Source organism: Pelophylax lessonae, assembly GCF_965119305.1.
Source record: "Pelophylax lessonae genome assembly, chromosome: 10".
NCBI classification, from domain to species: Eukaryota; Metazoa; Chordata; class Amphibia; order Anura; family Ranidae; genus Pelophylax; species Pelophylax lessonae.
Window position 1 is genome coordinate 189,908,172 of NC_138777.1, and position 21,138 is coordinate 189,929,309.

Consider the following 21,138-nt stretch of genomic DNA (forward strand, 5'->3'; position numbering starts at 1 on the left):
CTCTGGCAAGAGCTTGCACAATTTGCAATGGAAATGTTGGCTTGCCCCCTGTCCAGTGTCCTGTCCGAAAGGACGTTCAGCGCAGCAGGGGGGATCGTGACCGATAAGCGCACTCGCCTAGCTCATGACAGTGTAGACTACCTCACATTTATAAAAATGAATAAGGCATGGATCTCTGAGGAATTCAACACATGTGACCAGTAGACCATGTTTCATTGAAATTCCTCATGCCAGGCCACAAATATCTGCCAGACCGCCATCCACCCACAGCAATTCCTGGTCCTTGGCTTCGCTACATACTGCGGCATAAAAGGCATTTAATGTCCATTGAATGGCAAATTTTTGGGGCCTTTCAGGGCCGACAATTATTTTTTCTGTGAATGCCTAATGTACCTCCAGCCACAGAATACCACTTTCTTAGCTGTCAGGTAAACCCATGTGAGCTAATTTTTGGTGCCTATACAGGCCAACACTTACTTCTGTATCCTGTGAATGCCTAATGTACCTCCAGCCACCAAATATTACGTTTTTAGCTGTCAGGTAAACCCATGTGGGCTAATTTTTGGGGCCAATACTGGCCAACACTTACTTCTGTATCCAGTGAATGCCTAATGTACCTTCAGCCACAGAATACAACGTTCTTAGCTGTCAGGTAAACCCATGTGGGCTAATTTTTTGGGCCTGGAATGGCCGACACTTACTTCTGTATCCTATGAATGCCTAATGTACCTTCAGCCATAGAATACTATGTTCTTAGCTGTCAGGTAAACGCATGTGGGCTAATTTTTGGGGCCTGGAATGGCCGACACTTACTTCTTTATCCTGTGAATGCCTAATTTTTCAGACTGGAATTGAAAATCAATGGGTCTGTAAAAGTTCCACCAAATTGTGGAATGGATGCGGACCCATTTTGCAGATGTGTGAATGGACCCTATATGTATTAGACATGTATTTACCGGCTGCTGTCAGTTCTGGCTTATTTAGGGAAAAAAAAAAATTTTGCTGTAAAAAAAATGCAAATATGACCTAAAGGTTTTTAAAGTTCACCTCCCATTAAAGTCAATGGGGCCCGCCGCGAACTTGCGGTTCACTGACTTTTGAGAAAATTTGCGGCTGACGTTTGCGAACCGCCCCGGCCGATGTTCGTCCATCTCTACATCCCAGTAGTACATGTAGGGTGTATCTTATACAGGATTAAATTGCCTAAGATCCTCTAATGGAGACTCTGGATGCCCCTTGACATAACACAAGTCCAAAAAGGGCTTGAATAGTAGCCTCACAACAGACAAGGGAAAAAGAGGCCCTTTGCCACACCATGTAGTTGCTCCCCACCTGTGTCGCCTTCAGAGTCCCCTTCCACTCCTCCATGACGACATCACAAAGCTGGTGGATGTTAGAGACCTTGCGCTCCTCCACCTTCCACTTGAGGATGCCCCACAGATGCTCAATAGGGTTTAGGTCTGGAGACATGCTTAACCAGTCCATCACCTTTACCCTCAGCTTCTTTAGCAAGGCAGTGGTCATCTTGGAAGTGTGTTTGGGGTCATTATCATGTTGAAATTCTGCCCTGCGGCCCAGTCTCTGAAGAGAAGGGATCATGCTCTGCTCAAGTATGTCACAGTTCATGTTGGCATTCATGGTTCTCTCAATGATCTGTAGCTCTCCAATGTTGGCAGCACTCATGCAGCCCCAGACCATGAAGCTCCCAACACCATGCTTGACTGTAGGCAAGACACACTTGTCTTTGTACTCCTCACCTGGTTGCCACACACGCTTGACACCATCTGAACCAAATAAGTTTATCTTTGTCTCATCAGACCACAGGACATGGTTCCAGTAATCCATGTCCTTAATCTGCTTGTTGATGCTTCCCTCTGGAATGACAGGCATGCAGACCAATTTGATGCAGTGTGCGACGTATGGTGTGAGCACTGACAGGCGGACCCCCCACCCCTTCAACCTATGCAGCAATGCTAGCAGCTATCATACGTCTATTTCTCAAAGACAACCTCTGGATATGATGCTGAGCACATGCACTCAACCTCCTTGGTCGACCATGGTGAGGCCTGTTCTGAGTGGAACCTTCCCTGTTAAACTGCTGTATAGTCTTCGCCGCCTTGCTGCAGCTCAGTTTCAGGGTCTTGGCAATCTTCTTATAGCCTAGGCCATCTTTATGTAGAGCAACAATTCTTTTTTCAGATCCTTAGAGAGTTCTTTGCCATGAGGTGCCATGTTGAACTTCCAGTGACCATTATGAGAGAGTGAGAGCGATAACACCAAATTTAACACACCTGCTCCCCATTCACACGAGACCTTGTAACACTAACAAGTCAAATAAAACGGGGAGGGAAAATGGCTCATTGGGACATTTTTGTTGCCAGCAGATTATACATTAATGGCTGTGTGTTGAGTTATTTTGAGGGGAGAGCAAATGTAAACTGTTATACACGCTGTATACTGACTACTTTAAAATAGATAATAAAATATTTATAAAAATGTGAGGGGTGTACTCACTTTTGTGAAATATAGTATGTCCAGCTTAAGGCTTGATTTAGAAGTTCATTGTAAAACAGTAATTTGTGTTTGGATTGCTTTTCAGAGGCAATTGGACAGACACCGAGGAAGAGATGTGACATCTCCTCAACGCTTGTTTTAACCCTATTTTTGACAGAAGACATGCTGAAACCGCACCAGATTGCGGAATGCTTGCAGAACTTCCCCGTTTGCTTGAATGGGTCGTGTTCGGCAGATGGTGGATAGTTTTTGTTGCAGGTGTGAAGCATGGTGACCCGCGGCATTTAAACACCTCCTGCTGCCATTTGCAGATTAAGATAAGATCAGAATATCAATAGGACGATGTAACGCTCCTGCGTTTTTATTATAGGCTGGATTTGCAGCTGCAAAATCTCCACTCAGTAGTCATGTAGAGATGTGTTGAATACCAGATCCAACTCTCCAGGACTCATCACCGTGGGCCTGTCAGCTTCAACATACAGATATATACACACTCAATGAGATGTTCCTGGAGTGATAGGATGTACAGTATATGATAGTATGAAGGTGATGTGCTGAAGGGACAGGTGTGAACAGTGACAAGGATGGTAATCACTTGATAGGTTTTGTATAGGAGAGTTCAAGATGGTATTTAGGAATGCAGATAGGTTAGTATCGAGTATGCTAACAGGTGGTGAGGACAGCAGATGACAAATACAGGATAGACTAACCCAGTGCAAGGATAGATAGTAGTAGACAGGAGAGCTAGCAATCTATGCAGCAGTGCAGATGATAGATGGTAGTAGGCTCAAGAGCTAGCAATCTATGTAACAGTGCAGATGATAGGATAGTATGGATAGGTGGTAACAGTCCTTAATGTGCATAGGTAGATAGTGCAATAAGGTTATGGAGGGTTCCCCTGTGGGGTACTTATCACTTGTAATGTTAGTAGTTTAGAGAGGTCCAGTAGATAGGAATGATCCGGTAGCGAGATACAGGGATCAGTAGCGAGGTTCCGGTCTGCTCCAGGTAAAGGGAATAGCTGGAGGTTCCGATCGAGAGACAGGCTTGAAAGCATGTGGATATCAAGGCAGGTTGAACGAACAATGTGAGTGAGACCGCCGGCGGTTGAAATAGCCGCTCTGCGGCGCTCAGCAGTGACATCATCGTTCTTAAAGGTATATGCGTACCACCTGAAGAGAAAGGTGGGACACATTACAGAGAAAAGTGGTGATTAAGGGTACCGGAGGTACCGGAATCTTACAGACGATCTCACGTGTCCAGTGCTATTTCCTCACTTTCCATATTTGCATGAATGGTCCATCTACCCCGGAGGTCAGATAATTCACCGGGTGGGTGCAGATCGCACTCAGCACACTCTAAGGCTAAATCCGCTGCTCTGAAGAGTGATCTGAGTTCGCCGGACACCTCGGCTCATTACTAGTTAGCAGCTAGTTTGGCAGCAGTGGCGGCTGGTGCTCAATATTTTAGTGGGGGCGGCAAGCCAATGCCAAAGACACCCCCCCCCCCCCCACGATGGACACGACAGAGGTGTTCAGAGGCCTCCTTACCTTAGGAGGCAGATGACAAAGATCCGGGGTAGGGCTGCTGCTCCGCGCCCCAGGTACTCCTTGCTCCAGGGCCGTTGCTTCTCCTGTTATAAAATTTAGCAAACAGATAAATTGTCTCCTTCACTGATGTGCGCTGATGAAGCTGCACTGATAGGCACTGATGAAGTTGCACTGATGGGCACTGATGAGGCTGCACTGATAGGTGACACTGATGATGAGGCCCTGATGAACACTACTGATGGGCACTCATAGGTGGCACTGGTGGGCACTGATAGGTGGTACTGGCTGGCACCGATTAGCTGCACTGATAGGTGGCACTGGTGGGCACTGATTGACACTGATTAGCAGCACTGGTGGGCACAGATTGGTACCGATAACCCGATAACAGAAGCGGGTTACTGGCTTTCTTCTATTCTCCTCACGCTAATGGTCAGTGCAACTTCATCAGTGCAGCCTCATCAGCGTGAGGAGAATAGGTCAGTGCAGGTGAGGACAGGTGTCCCCTCCACCTGGGGCAGTCAGTGCAGGTGAGGACAGGTGTCCCCCTCCACCTGGGGCAGTCAGTGCAGGTGAGGACAGGTATCCCCTCCACCTGGGGCAGTCAGTGCAGGTGTTCCCTCCACCAGGGGCAGTCAGTGCAGGTGCCCCCTCCACCTGGGGCAGTCAGTGCAGGTGCCCCCTCCACCTGGGGCAGTCAGTGCAGGTGAGGACAGGTGCCCCCTTTACCCGGGGCAGTCAGTGCAGGTGAGGACAGGTGTCCCCTCCACCTGGGGCAGTCAGTGCAGGTGTCCCCTCCACCTGGGGCAGCCAATGCAGGTGAGGACAGGTGCCCCCCTCCACCTGGGCAGTCATTGCAGGTGTCCCCTCCACCTGGGGCATTTAGTGCAGGTGTCCCCCTCCACCTGGGGCAGTCAGTGCAGGTGAGGAAAGGTGACCCCCCAACCTGGGACAGTCAGTGCAGGTGAAGACAGGTGACCCCCCCACCTGGGGCAGTCACTGCAGGTGAGGACAGGTGCCCCCTCCCCCTGGGTCAGTCAGTGCCGGTGAGCAAAGGTGTTCCCTTCACCTGCGGCAGTCTGGACAGGTGTCCCCTCCATCTGGGGCAGTCAGTGCAGGAGAGGACAGGTGCCCCCTTCCCCCTAGGGCAGTCAGTGCAGGTGTCCCCTCCATCTGGGGCAGACAGTACAGGTGAGGAAGAGTGTCCCCTTCACCTGGGGCAGTCAGGACAGTTGTCCCCTCCATCTGGGGCAGTCAGTACAGGTGTCCCCTCCATCTGGGGCAGTCAGTACAGGAGAGGACAGGTATCCCCTCCACCTGGAGAAGTCAGTGCAGGTGAGGACTGGTGTCCCCTTCACCTGTGGCAGTCAGTACTGGGGAGGACAGGTGTCCCCCTCCACCTGGGGCAGTCAGTACTGGGGAGGACAGGTGTCCCCCTTCACCTGTGGCAGTCAGTACTGGGGAGGACAGGTGTCCCCCTCCACCTGGGGCAGTCAGTACAGGTGAGGACAGGTGTCCCCCTCCACCTGGGGCAGTCAGTACTGGGGAGGACAGGTGTCCCCCTCCACCTGGGGCAGTCAGTACTGGGGAGGACAGGTGTCCCCCTCCACCTGGGGCAGTCAGTACTGGGGAGGACAGGTGTCCCCCTCCACCTGGGGCAGTCAGTACAGGTGAGGACAGGTGTCCCCCTCCACCTGGGGCAGTCAGTACTGGGGAGGACTGGTGTCCCCTCCAACTGGGGCAGTCAGTACTGGGGAGGATTGGTGTCCCCTCCACCTGGGGCAGTCAGTACAGGTGAGGACAGGTATCCCCCTCCATGCACACACCAGGTATGCCTGTAGCAGAGATTCCAGCCATTGATAAAGCCAGCAGCTGTCCCTGGGATGTCCCCTCTATGTCAGGTCCGGAGTGCTGTCCTCCTTATCATCACTCCCCCCTCCTCCGCCCCGCCCCCTCTAGCTCAGGATGGTGCTGTCGGCCGGCCCCTAGCTGTCATCTCACGGATCCTCCCACGTTAGCCCCGCAGGCAGAGCGCCCTCTGGCGGCCGTCCCCCGCACAGTGAAGCAGGGCAGGAGCTGGTCCTCCCCGTGGCTGCTCCGCTCCGCTCTGCTCCAGAGCCGGTTCTGCTAGCCGTCCCCCGCCACCGCCACCGTGTGATTCTGCGCAACAGACGGCTCAGCCCTGTGCACACGGAGAGCAGCGCTCAGCCCGGACCCGGCATGGCTTCTGGGGACCTGTACGAGGTAAGCACCCCCCCCCCCTTCCTTCCCTACCGAGCCGCATACAGGGACGGAGGATCACCGGTACACCGGGGGGGGCTCTTCATTCCAGGCCTATCACCCGAAGAGGGGGTCCGAGGACGAGCTGAAGGTTGTTGTGATGAGGGGCGGGGAGTCCGGCCAGGATGGGGGGTGTGTGCCATGAGCTGGGGAAAGTGGGGGGCTCTGAGCGCCCTTCAGTGCTGCCAATGTGCACGTGTGCTGCCCACAGGGGACCCAAACCATCGCTGCTGCTGCAGAACCTCTTCTATATCACCAGGGTCACTCATCTCTCATAACTTTATAAAGTCATTCTATCTACATTTATATCCATATTGTCAGATCTGTCAGCATGTGTGATGTGTCAGCTATGGCATGCTTATAACATGTGCCTGACCACTGCTGCTGCAGAACCTCTTTTATATCACCAGAGTCACTCATCTGTCACAACTTTATAAAGTCACTTTATTAAGATTTACACCCATATTGTCAGATCTGTCAGTCTATGATGTGTCAGGTGTTGCATGCTTGTGACATGTGCTTGGCTGCTGCAGAACTTCTTTTATGTTACCGCTGTCACTCATCTGATAATATATAAAGTTATTTTATTTAGATTTGTATCCCTACTGTCAGATCTGATCCATAGAAGATCATGATATGTGATTGGCTACTGCAGAACCTCTTCTAGGTCATTGCTATCACTCATCATTCAATTTTATGAAGTCACTTTGTTTAGATTTACACCCAATACTGTCAGATCTGTCATGTGTGATGTGTCAGGCATTGCATGCTTAGGACATGTTGACCGCTGCTGCAGAACCTCTTTTATATCACCGCTATCACTCACCTGATAACTATAGAAAGTCACTTTAGATTTACACCCAGTACTGTCAGATCTGTCAACCCTTATGATGGGTCAGTTATTGTTTGCTTAGGACATGTGCTTGACTGCTGCTGCAGAACATCTTTTTTTATCGCCGCCGTCCCTCACCTGATAACTATAGAAAGTCCCTTTTGGATTTACACCCAATACTGTCAGATCTGTCAGCATGTGTGATGTGTCAGGTATTGCATGCTTAGGACATGTGCTTGACTCCTGCTGCAGAACATCTTTTTTATCACCGCTATCACTCACCTGATAACTATAGAAAGTCACTTTGGATTTACACTAAAAATTCTGTCAGATCTGTCATTTGTGATGTGTCAGGTATTGCATGCTTAGGACATGTGCCTGACTGCTGCTTCAGAACTTCTTTTATATCACCGCTATCACTCACCTGATAACTATAGAAAGTCACTTTGGATTTACACCCCATACTGTCAGATCTGTCATTTGTGATGTGTCAGGTATTGCATGCTTAGGACATGTGCCTGACTGCTGCTTCAGAACTTCTTTTATATCCCTGCTGTCACTCGCCTGATAACTAAATAACGTCATTGTCTCTGGATTTATATCTATATTGTGCTCTCAGGTCCTCCTCGTTTCTATAGAAGCGTTCACCCTCAGTGATGTGTCAGTGCTGATCATGATGTGTGCAAAGTCACTTTATTTATATCCATATTGTCAGATCTGATCCAAAGAAGAGATCACCTCTTCCATGATATGTGCTTGGCTGCTGCTGCAGAACCTCTTATAGGTCACCGTTGTCACTCATCATCCAACTTCATAAAGTCACTTTGTTTAGATTCCCACCCATACTGTCAGATCTGTAAGATGTTTTTCAGGTATTGCATGCCTTTATGATGTAATCTTAACTGCTGCAGAACATCTTCTACATCACTGCTATCACTCATCTGATAAATTTATGAAGTCACTTTCTTTGGATATAGATCTATACTGTCAGAGCTGTCAACCTATATGATGTGTCAGGTATGGCATGCTTATGACATGTGCTTAGCTGTTGCAGAACCTCTTTTATATCACTGCTGTCACTCACCTGATAACAAAGTCGCTTTATACAGATTTGTATCTACACTGCCAGTTCTGATCCATAGAAGAGATGATCATATGTGTCTGGCTGCTGCCGCAGAACCTTTTCTAGATCACCGCTGTCACTTGTCATCCAACTTTATAAAGTCACTTTGGATTTACACCCATACTGATAGAGCTGTCAGCATGTATGATGTGTCAGGTATTGCATGCTTATGACATGTGCTTGGCCACTGCTGCGGAACCTCTTTTATATCACCGCTGTCACTCATCTGATAACTATCTCTGGATTTCTATCCATATTGTGCTTCCAGATCTTCCTCCTGTCTATAGAAGTGTTCACCCATCTTGATACGCCAGTACTGGTGATGATGTGTGCTTAGCCTCAGCTGCAGAACCTCTTCTAGGTCACCATGGTCACTCGTCTGATAACTATATAAAGTCACTTTATTCAGATTTATATCCATAGTTGTAGATCAGATCAATAGAAGAGATCACCTCCTCTATAATATGTGCTTGGCTGCTGCTGCAGAACCTCTTCTAGATCACCATGGTCACTCGTCTGATAACTATATGAAGTCCCTTTATTCAGATTTATATCCATATTTGTAGATCAGATCAATAGAAGAGATCACCTCCTCCATGATATGTGCTTGGCTGCTGCTGCAGAACCTCTTCTAGGTCACCGCTGTCACTCATTCAGCTTTATAAAGTCACTTTGTTTAGATTTTCACCCATGCTGTCAGATCTGTAAGATGTTTCAGGTATTGCATGCCTTTGTTATGTAATGTTGACTGCTGCAGAACCTCTTCTACATCACCGCTATCACTCATCTGATAACTTTATAAAGTCACTTTTGTTAGATATAGATCTATACTGTCAGATCTGTCAACCTATATGATGTGTCAGGTATTGTATGCTTAGGACACGTGATTGACTGCTGCAGAACTTCTTTTATATCACCGCTGTCGCTCATCTGATATAAAGTCAATGTCTCTGGATTTATATCCATATTGTGCTCTCTTGTCTATAGACCTGTTCACCTTCAGTTATGTATCTGTGCTTGTGATGATATGTGCTTGGCTGCTGCTGCAGAACCTCTTCTAGGTCACCGTTGTCGCTCATCTGTCATAACGTCATTTTATTTAGATTTATCTCTGTCACATTGGATCCATAGAAGAGATCACCTCCTCTATATGTGCTTGCCAGCTGCTGCTGCAGAACCTCTTTTAGGTCACCTCTGTCACTCATCATTCAACTTCATCAAGTCACATTGTTTAGATTTCCACCCATACTGTCAGATCTGTATGATGCAATACCTGACATGCCTTTATGATGTAATCCTGACTGCTGCAGAAGCTCTTCTAAATCACTGCTGTCAGTCGTGATAACTTTTAAAAGTCACTTTGTTTAGATTTGCTATTTATCCATACTGTCAGATCTTCTCAAAAGAAGAGATCAGCCCCCTTCATGTGTCCTTGCTGGTGAGGATGTGTAATTGGCTGCTGCTGCTGCAGTACCTCTTCTAAATCGCTGCTGTTACTCGTCTGTGATAACCTTATAGAGAGCCTTTATTTATACCCACACTACCACTTTAGGCAAGCTGCTAGCAGGCTTTTATCAAGCTCCAAGAAATGCTGAAGCCTGCTAGCAGCTTTTTTAAAGTGACAATCAGCACTACCATCAGGATCTGTGTTCAGCATTTACAAACTGGAGCTTAATGTTTCTTTAAAAGCTTCAACAAAACTTGCTGAAAACTCTGAAAACACTTTGGCAAAGCTTGCTGTTCACACTGCTCTTATACAAGCTGCAGTCTGTGTGAAACAGGCTTTATGATGGCTACCATTATTCCTCCACTGTATCTATGGAGGGACAACCTACTCTTAGTTTGGTAGCAGCATAATCTGGAGAGGGTTAGCGCAAAGCTGGCCAAATGCAGACCAAAATATGGGCGGTTCAGTAGAAACCGGATGAAGCCCTCTCTGTTCAGCAGAAGCCAGCCATTGGAGCGGCTTCTGTCAAATGGTCCTTGTGGGAAACCAGTGTTTAAGCAGCACATGCAGCCAGTGGCTGCAGATGTGATCAGTGTATTTTGATAGTTGGGGAGTCCCGCTGTCAGAAAACAAAGACACAGCAGGAAGAATTAACTCTCCTCTGCTGGCCATTTCTATATCGGCAACACAATTCCATCCAGAGCCTGTAATAATAGCACATTAAAGTTTAAACATGTATTGCACCACCGCATAAGTAAGGAGCATCTACTAAGCTGCTGAAAACGAAACAATTAAGAAAAAGGTTTTTCTTATATTTTTACCTAATATTTATTGTTGGTAATATATTCAGGTAATATGTGCAATTACATTACAGCCATTGGAGTTTACAGCAGTGTTAATTTCGTCAACGAAAATGTTTTCGTCACCGCTTTCGTCACCGGCATTTTTCAACTGACGAAAACGAGATGCAAAGTATAGCACATTTTCGGCAAATGACGACAACTATGACGAAAATCAAATCCGTTTTCGTTAACGAACGAAAACTAAACGAGAATTTGAGGCAGGGACGTTTACCCAACTTCCGGTTTTCACGGAGCTCCGCCTCTGTGGCGTCAGGCGTGGCGTGCCCAGTGACGTCCGACGTGAGGAGTGGACTACTGCAAGAGAGTCCACTCAAAACCAGTCACCTGACCTCACCAGAGCACTGCAGCTGCAGCACTACAGCCAAACGCGCCAGGCCCCTCTCATCACACAGCACTGGCACCCGGCCACCACAGAGCACCCACTGTGAGTTAACAGCCAGGTCAGCTATTACTGCCTCCCTGAGTCCCCTCAGACCACTCACCAGTCACCACTGGCATCCGATTCCGCCATCCACCTAGGACTGTGTGCATGCATATAGGCCGCTGAGGCCCGCCCGGCCCATCCTGTTCAACAACTTCAGTTCAGATTCAGACCAGAGACCACCTTTAAACCTGAGACCCCCATACAGCACTCTGAGCAGCGCTGTGTGCACTCACTGCACTGACTGCAGGCAGCAGCATTACAGCCTCCTCTCTGACCTGACCATGACCATTTAGAAGACTAAAATTCGTTTTAGTCGACTAAAATGTAGGACGTTTTAGTCGACTAAAATGTAGGACGTTTTAGTCGACTAAATACGACTAAAACTAAAATACTTGCAGAAGACTAAAATGGGACTAAAACTAAAATGCTATTTTAGTCCTAAGACTAAAACTAAATTGAAATTTGCTGCCAAAATTAATACTGCTATGCAGTATATTTCGCAAAGAATATTATTAATAATTACAGTTAACACCTTTTATAAGAAAGTTACAACTGTTTTTTTTTCCCTATGGGATAAAGTTTTTTTCATTAATGAATAAACTGCCAATTTTGCTGGACAGCTTGGTTTGCTAAAGGACGTTGAAAAATAACAGATCTACTGGCAGAATCAACAAGTACAGTATCTCACAAAAGTGAGTACAGCCCTCATATTTTTGTAAATATTGTATTATATCTTTTCATGTGGCAACAGCGAAGAAATTACACTTTGCTACAATGTAAAGTAGTGAGTGTACAGCTTGTATAACAGTGTAAATTTGCTGTCCCCTCAAAATAACTCCACACACAGCCATTATTGTCTAAACCGCTGGCAACAACAGTAAGGGCCCAAAGTGTCAATATTTGTGTGGCCACCATTATTTTCCAGCACTGACTTAACCCTCTTGGGTATGGAGTTCACCAGAGCTTCACAGGTTGCCACTGGAGTCCTCTTCCACTCCTCCATGAGGAAATCATGGAGCTGGTGGATGTTAGAGACCTTGCGCTCCTCCACCTTCTGTTTGAGGATCCCCCACAGATGCTCAATAGGGTTCAGGTCTGGAGACATGGTTGGCCAGTCCATCACCTTTACCCTCAGCTTCTTTAGCAAGGCAGTGGTCGTCTTGGAGGTGTGTTTGGGGTCATTATCATGTTGGAATACTGCCCTGCGGCCCAGTCTCTAAAGGGAGGGGATCATGCTCTGCTTCAGTATGTCACAGTACATGTTGGCATTTGTGGTTCCCTCAATGATCTGCAGCTCCCCTGTGCCACAGGACACTCATGCAGCCCCAGACCATGACACTCCCACCACCATGCTTGACTGTAGGCAAGACACACTTGTCTTTGTACTCCTCACCTGGTTGCCACCACACACGCTTGACACCATCTGAACAAAATAAGTTTATCTTGGTCTCATCAGACCACAGGACATGGTTCCAGTAATCCATGTCCTTAGTCTGCTTGTCCCCAGCAAATTTACACTGTTATATAAGCTATACACTCACTACTTAACATTGTAGCAAAGTGTCATTTCTTCAGGGTTGCAGTGTTGGGGTAGTTACTCAAAAAATGTAACTAGTTACTTCTGTAAATTGTAACGAGATTACTTTACCAGTTACTGCATTTGAAAAGTAACTTCACTACTTATTACTTTACTCTTTCTTAATTGACCGTGTAGAAGAAGATACATGACACTCTTTCTGCATAGAGTTTATTGTATAAACACAGGCTTTGGGAAACATGAGAAAAAAGCTGAAAAAACAGAATAAAACATAAAGTGCAACAAAAATTCATAAACTTCATCCCTCTCTATTCTTCGAAATAACGATTGTATCGCATGGCTTGGGTAACGCAGGAAAGCGCGTTCCTGTAGCCTAGTAAAGTAGTGTAGTTACCTCCTATAGCCTAGTAAAGTAGTGTAGTTACCTCCTATAGCCTAGTAAAGTAGTGTAGTTACCAATATTAGTATTGTAACTAGTTACATTACTTAGTTACCAAAAAAAGTAATGTAGTTACTGTAATCAGTTACTTTGTAACTAGTTACCCCCAACACTGCAGGGTTGCCACATGAAAAAATATTTACAGAAATGTGAGGGGTGTACTTACTTTTGTGAGATACTGTATGTTACAGGGTGGAAAACCTAAGGCTGTGGTGTGGAGGCTGCTGACAAACTACATCCTATACAGTAGAGTATGTCATTTTTTATTTTGCCTATAGTCCCACTTTCAGCCTTTTTGACCTTTCAGTGCTTCTAATGTGTGCTTGGCTGTTGCTGCTGCAGAACCTCACGTTGGGCACTGCGGTCGATACTCGAGCAAATTTATAAAGTCCGTGTCTCTGGATTAAGGATCATACTGTCAGATCTCTTGGCCTTTTTGATGTGTTGGGTATTAGATAGGTTTATGATGTGTGCTTGGTTGCTGAGGAACCTCTTATAGGTCACCACTGCCAGTGGTCTTCCAGATTTATATTTACTCTTTCTGGGTTAACAAGCAGATCCCGTCAGGTCTGTCTCTTGTGATTTGGAGTCTGTGGCGTTTTTGATGTTTTAGTTATTACATTTCCTATAATGAGCGATTGTTCACAGGGCAAAACTGCATGGGATTGCTGCAGATCCTCATTGCTGCCAGAGGTCTTCCACTTGATCTGAATGCAAGCCTGTCAGGTTATTCTACCACTGGCAAATAGGAGTTTTCTGTTGGTAAAGCCCTTTATGTGATTAAAATCCATTAGGGCTCCTTCATACTTGTGGCGTTGTGACGGCACCCTATTACCTTGAATAGGTTGTGTTTGGTGGCACTAGTGCCCAACGAATGCCATATGGGGTATAATTTTGACAGTGAAGAACATGCTTCCCGGTGAAGCTGGGCTCGGGCATGCTTCCCGGTGAAGCTGGGCTCGGGCATGCTTCCCGGTGAAGCTGGGCTCGGGCATGCTTCCCGGTGAAGCTGGGCTCGGGCATGCTTCCCGGTGAAGCTGGGCTCGGGCATGCTTTTCCCGGTGAAGCTGGGCTCGGGCATGCTTCCCGGTGAAGCTGGGCTCGGGCATGCATTCCCGGTGAAGCTGGGCTCGGGCATGCATTCCCGGTGAAGCTGGGCTCGGGCATGCTTCCCGGTGAAGCTGGGCTCGGGCATGCTTCCCGGTGAAGCTGGGCTCGGGCATGCTTTTCCCGGTGAAGCTGGGCTCGGGCATGCTTCCCGGTGAAGCTGGGCTCGGGCATGCATTCCCGGTTGAGCTGGGCTCGAGCGTGCATTCCCGGTTGAGCTGGGCTCGAGCGTGCATTCCCGATTGAGCTGGGCTCGGGTGTGCATTCCCGGTGAAGCTGGGCTCGAGCGTGCATTCCCGGTGGAGCTTGCCCCCGGTGTGCATTCCCGGTGGAGCTTGCCCCCGGTGTGCATTCCCGGTGGAGCTGGGCTCGGGCGTGCATTCCCGGTGGAGCTGGGCTCGGGCGTGCATTCCCGGTGGAGCTGGGCTCGGGCGTGCATTCCCGGTGGAGCTGGGCTCGGGCGTGCATTCCCGGTGGAGCTGGGCTCGGAAGTGCATTCCCGGTTGAGCTGGGCTCAAGTTCATGCATGCTTCCTGGTAAAGCTGGGCTCGGGCTCGTGCATGCTTCCTGGTAAAGCTGGGCTCGGGCGTGCATTCCCGGTTGAGCTGGGCTCGAGCGTGCATTCCCGGTGGAGCTGGGCTCGGGCGTGCATTCCCGGTGGAGCTGGGCTCGGGCGTGCATTCCCGGTGGAGCTGGGCTCGGGCGTGCATTCCCGGTGGAGCTGGGCTCGGGTTCGTGCATTCTTCCTGGTAAAGCTGGGCTCGGGCTCGTGCATTCTTCCCGGTGAAGCTGGGCTCGGGCTCGTGCATTCTTCCCGGTGAAGCTGGGCTCGGGCTCGTGCATTCTTCCCGGTGAAGCTGGGCTCGGGCGTGCATTCCCGGTTGAGCTGGGCTCGAGCGTGCATTCCCAATTGAGCTGGGCTCGAGCGTGCATTCCCGATTTAGCTGGACTCGAGCGTGCATTCCCGATTGAGCTGGGCTCGGGTGTGCGTTCCCGGTTGAGCTGGGCTCGGGTGTGCTTTCCTGGTTAAGCTGGGCTCGGGCGTGCATTCCCGGTGGAGCTGGGCTCGGAAGTGCATTCCCGGTTGAGCTGGGCTCGGGTTCATGCATGCTTCCTGGTAAAGCTCGGGCTCGTGCATGCTTCCTGGTAAAGCTGGGCTCGGGCTCGTGCATGCTTCCTGGTAAAGCTGGGCTCGGGCTCGTGCATGCTTCCTGGTAAAGCTGGGCTCGGGCTCGTGCATGCTTCCTGGTAAAGCTGGGCTCGGGCTCGTGCATGCTTCCTGGTAAAGCTGGGCTCGGGCTCGTGCATGCTTCCTGGTAAAGCTGGGCTCGGGCTCGTGCATGCTTCCTGGTAAAGCTGGGCTCGGGCTCGTGCATGCTTCCTGGTAAAGCTGGGCTCAGGCATGCTTGCAGGTAAAGTAATGATTCTTCAGTTGTATATCTTGCTGTCTGACCCCTATCATAGTTCTGGGATTATAAAGTAGGCTATTGATCATGAGCTTATTAGAGATGCTCCGGCAGACATTGACATGGCATGTATGTTTGATGTATGATCATAAAGGATCATCTAAATCTTTAATAGTTTCTTAGTGACTCGACAGCAGCTATAAATTACCGAAGTGTGACCACTCCACTTGCAGTGTCTATTTAATTCGGTTTCTCCCAGTATGAGTCCTTTTAGTCAGCTGTCAATCTACAGGTGGTAGCTCACCCCTATCTATGTATACCAGATTCTATGATTTGCTAACCAGCACACTGCATAAAGAGTTAAAGGGAACCTTTCTTTAGAAAAACATGGAGGCTGCCATGTTCATTTAATCGTTCCATGTCATCTGCTATTTTGAGACTAAATGAACTCCATGTAGTTATTGGGCAGGGATGTTCTTTGTGTGTGGGGAAATGCTGCTCTCTATCATCTTGAGCTGATTATCTTGAAAAAAGTATGCATTCAATGAAGTAAGAGTGAATTCTGAACCCCTCCCTGATCTGCCATGGTTTTTATGTGATCGTACAAAATTTAGCATTTTCAGTAGATGGTCTTCAATGGGCAGCTCCCATGTTTCCTTCATGACAGATGCCTTTTAATTGGAAAATCAGCCAAATCATTTAATTTGGTATGTGTTATGTTTAACCTGTCTAGTTTCATCATGCTTTTTATAGGCTTTTGAATCGTTCACTGTGTCCAATGAGTGTAGTTATAGTAGGATTTGGCAAGCCTTCCTGGTGGGTCTACCCAGTGCTGTGCCTTGTGGTTAGAATAGACCAAATTCTGTGCACCTAAGTTTGCACATGGCAATGACTATACCAGCCATTCTCAGCCAGGGTTTCACGGAATGCTAGTGTTCCCCCAGTGGTTTCTAGGGGTTCATTGAGCTGTGGCTAATTGGCCTCCCATTTGATGGTACCTGCATAGTTCCTGGTTCTACACCACTTGCCAGAGTCATGACACCAATGAAGATGAGTTGAGGGTTCCAAAGACCTGAAAATTATTTCAAGGGTTCCTCTAGAGTAAAAAGGTTGAAGAAGGCTAGACTAGACTGTAAACCATGGGTACTGGTTTAAAATTTAAGAAGGCTCAATGAGTCAGATTTTCTTCTCGCAAAGGACCAAATCTCGTGTTTGTGCTATATATGTCTATCAAATAAGTAAGCAATATTCAGTTTCCATAGATTTTCAAAATTATTTGTCAACTTTCAGTATCCCCCCCCCCCTACATCAGGTGCCCCTATTAGTGTGTCCCCATTAGAGTTCCACATTCCAATGGGTGTCCCCATCAGAGCATCGCCTTCCATTGAGTGACTCCATCAGAGTGCTGCCTTCCATCAGGGGTCCCCACTGGTGCACCCCCTTTCCATCAGGGGCCCCCACTGGAGCGCCCCCTTTCCATCAAGGGTCCCTATTGGAGCACCCCCTTCCATTGGGTGTCCCCATCAAAGCCCCCTCTTCCATGGGGTGTCCCAATCGGAATTCCCCCCTATAGGAGTATCCCCTTCCATTGGGTGTTCCAGTCAGAGTGCCCACTTTCATCTAATGTCCCCATTGCAGTGTTCTCATTGGAGCACCCCCTTCCATAATGTGTCCCCATTGGAGCATATCCTTCCATCGGGTGTCCTCATCAGAGCACCCCCCTTCAATTGGGTGTCCCTGTGAGAGTGCCCCCTTATGTCAGGTGTCCCTGTGAGAGTGCCCCCTTATGTCAGGTGTCCCTGTGAGAGTGCCCCCTTATGTCAGGTGTCCCCATTGGAGCACCTCCTTTCGAGTATCCCAATAAGAACACCTCCTTCTATCGAGTATCCCAGTGGGAGCGCCACCTTCCATCGGGTGCCCCCATGGGAGCGTCGCCTTCCATCGGGTGCCCCCTTCCATCGGGTGCCCCCATGGGGCGCCACCTTCCATCGGGTGCCCCCATCAGAGAGCCCCTATAGCTTTTTATCTCTAAGCAGGCAAATGGCGGGAGCAGGCTGCAAGTCTGAACAAAAAAGATGCGCTTCATCCTCCTGTGTGATGCTGGCAGTGACACACACATGACATCATTGGTTGTTAGTATACCGGCAGCTCTAACAACCAATCACTTCATGGGGGTAAAAAGGCTCCGATGGGGACTGGCTGGTTTGCGGTCGGTCAGGAAAAAAAACTGTCCCTTGGTGTAGGTCCAGACCGGGATCCGCCATTTAGTGATGCCTTCCCATAGAAGTATAAAATGACACAATAAACACCGTAGTACATTTTAATACAAAGCACAATACTGAACTTGGCAAAAAAAATTCTGTTTGTATTCCTCATTTATAGTTTACATATTTTCCAAGTGAAATACAGAGAAGAACTGCGGGTACAGATATCTGTTGATGTTCTGAACAAGTAATTATTTCAAGTAATTTAACAGTGATGCTCGGTGTAAATGCTAAATGATAGTCTCCTCTGCCATCAACGCTGTATCATTCTTATGGGGAAAACCCCTCCGAATAGTACGGCTGCTGAATCATTGACAAGGTGATGTGTGTCTGTTGATATTTTAAGAAATCAAAGAAGACGGGCAGGATTGATTTTTAGCCTTGAAATGTTCTGTAAATGTTTTAACAGTCTGGGGAAAAAGAATCTATTTGGTATGATCAAATATATCCTTGAAACGGTTTACAGTTCCAACTGGTTAACCACCTGAGCTGTTTCGCCAGATAGCTGACCTGCCCCAGTGCTTGGTGGACAATGATTATAGTATGATCGAGGAGCTTGGATCCGATGTAACCTGTCCTGCATTTTGCTGCAGGGCTGACTTTTAAAAACTGGAGACAAAAAAGGTAGAAATTACACACAGCAACCATTCAGGTGCTTACTTCTAAAGACCATCCCACAGAAGAAATCTGACAGCTGAAATCTAATTGGTTTATTTGGGCATTGCATCAACGAATACCTTTTTTCGTGTATTGAAAAAAAGAAGTATGGCCAAAGCTTTTTTGGCCACACATGTCTTCTGGGTCACAGCAGTACTCTAAAGCCTCGTACACACGCGTCGAAAATTGGCAGGGAATTTTCGTCCAACGACTGATCTGCCGATTTTCGGCTTGTTAGTATGATGCTTCCAACAACCGACTCCAACTTTTCGGCCGAAAAAAATCTGGTGTGCAGGCTATAAAATTTTTGTCCGCCGTCAAAACACGGCCGATTTTCGTGCAGTCAGTACAGATTTAGACAGGGAAAAATCTAATGAGCAAGTCTGGGCATGCTCAGAGAAGAAAGAACACAAAGAAAGCAAACCAACACATGACATCACTTCTGAAGTAGAATTTCGTCTGGCGAGAAAATTCGTGTGCAGTCTAGGCACATTCCAACCAACAAAACACAACTCTGGACAAAAGACGGACGATCGGTCGGCCGATAATCGTTGCGTGTGTACTAGGCTTAAAGCTGGCCATAAACTAGCGGAAATATCGCTTAAACTCATTTTCGAAAAACAAAAAATCGGCCGTGAGAGTAGACGATTGTGCCATCATGTAATGACTGAATTTCGAACAATAAATCGTTTAATGGACATAAATAATCAGTTTTTCGTTCAGTTTGTCACATATACCTAGTGAAAACAGGTCGGCCGAGAAACACATTAACCTTTCAGTTTCTCGTTCGGTCGGCGGATTTTCAAAACCGTGCCTTCGATTTTTTTGGCTCTGAAGAGTTTAAAACTATTTTCTTTTTGTGCCCAATAACTGGATGAAAAACGATGATTGAACCAAAGGACAGATTTTCGAACGATCTTTCAGCTGGTGTATAGCCAGCATTACTTTTGTGGAAGAATGTTCTGTTCGAGCTTAATGGTGAGATCAGCCGCTTGCAACAAGTGCAGAAATGCAAAGGCACAAAAAAATCAAAATCAAAAGTTACAGCACTCAATATTACTTGCCATCAAAGCCAATTCTGAAACTTCGCTCTTCTACAATTTTTTTGCAAGAAAATTACTGAGAACCTCCAAACATTTTATTTATTTATTTATTTATATATATATATATAATTATATTGTAGCGGAGGTCCTAGAGAATAATAAGTGGTGGGTGTTGCAATTTTTTTTGTTACACGGTATTTGCACAGCAGTTTTTCAAATGCAGTTTTTTTTGGGAAAAAAACACTTTCATGAATTTAACAAAATACTAAATTTAGCCCTATTTTTATTGTATATGGTGAAAGATGTCATGCCGAGTAAATAGTAGGGATGCACAGATCCGATATTCGGATTGGATATCGGCACCGATATGGCCATTTTAGATGGATCGGGGGATCGGTAACATTGACCGATCCACTGGCCGACCCGGTTTTTGCTTGGTAACGGCTCAGCCATACCTTACTAGGTGCAGTAGTAGTATGGGATGGGAGCCGCTACTTCCTGTATAGGTCCGGCTCACAGGCGGAGTGATATCAGATGCACTCCATCTGTGAATGGAGGAGCCGTACACATGAAGCAGCGGCTTTGCTCTGTACTGCAGCCGCTTGCTTTGTGTGTAGCTCCGGATCGGTTCCGGTATCGGCGATTTCACAACGCCAGATATCGGTATCGGTGCATCCCTAGTAAATAGATAACTAGCATGTCACACTTTTAAAATTACATCTGCCAGTGGAATAGTGGCAAACGACGGTGCTTAAAATTCCCCTTAGGCAACGCTTTAAACGCCTTTTAAAGGTTACCAGTTTGGAGTTGCATGGGAGGTCTGGTGCTAGAATTATTGCTCTCGCACTGACGTTCATGACCATACCTCGCGTGTGGTGCAATCATCGCTTACATATGAGTGCGGGAGTAACGTATGCATTTGTGCTAAAGCATGGTGAGACATTGGCGCTTTAATTTTTTTTTTTTGGATTAACTTTATTGCTATCACCAGTCCTCTTTATGGAGAGATCTGGGGTCTGTTAGACCCCAAATCTCTCCTCTAGCTTCCCATGCAGCCAATTAGACACAGATCGGTCTGATATGGCTGCTTTCCTGGCCTCTGGCTGCTAGGTAAACAAAGAGACGGAACCAGAAGTGACGACCTAATCATCGTTTTTGGTTTTGGGGGTCAGAGAGAGAGAGAGAGAGAGCAACAACGTCCACTCCTCTCACTCTGTTCGGGGCAGCCATCGTTACTGACCGCATCACTCCCAGGCACCCTGATGGGACGGTAGAGCCCGGGAGAGGCAGCAACGGCCACAGGAGGGGGGTGGAATCTCTTTCCACCACCCACAGAAGTGATTGAGTGGCTAATTAGCCACTCGTATCACTTCTGCCTGAAATAGAATCCCCAGCTGCAGAGCTACATTGTATAGTTTCATCTAAGGATCTTTTCACATGATCCTTTTCCAAAAATCTGTTCTTAAAGACCAAAGATTGTTGGACAAAGTCATCCTCATCCTTGCAGTTGCGTTTCATCCTTAAGAACTGGCCTTTTGGAGACGTTCCTAAGCCACGAGCGATGATGGCAACTGTCAAGGGGGATATAACTATTCCTGTCTGAGGACTTAAATCATGAATTGGTGTAAATCTTATCCAATAATGACCCAAAAATT

General features: G+C 47.4%; 1 protein-coding gene across 1 annotated transcript in view; it reads left to right on the forward strand.

Moving 5' to 3' along the window:
* Window positions 1-6,121: 6,121 nt before the first annotated feature.
* Window positions 6,122-21,138, forward strand: part of CDYL2 (chromodomain Y like 2) — a 161,500-nt gene continuing 146,483 nt past the window's right edge. Inside the window, exon 1 of the mRNA XM_082270374.1 lies at window positions 6,122-6,305. Within this exon, the coding sequence (XP_082126500.1) occupies window positions 6,282-6,305 (24 nt within the window). The 5' untranslated portion in view covers window positions 6,122-6,281. The remainder of the gene's footprint in view (window positions 6,306-21,138) is intronic.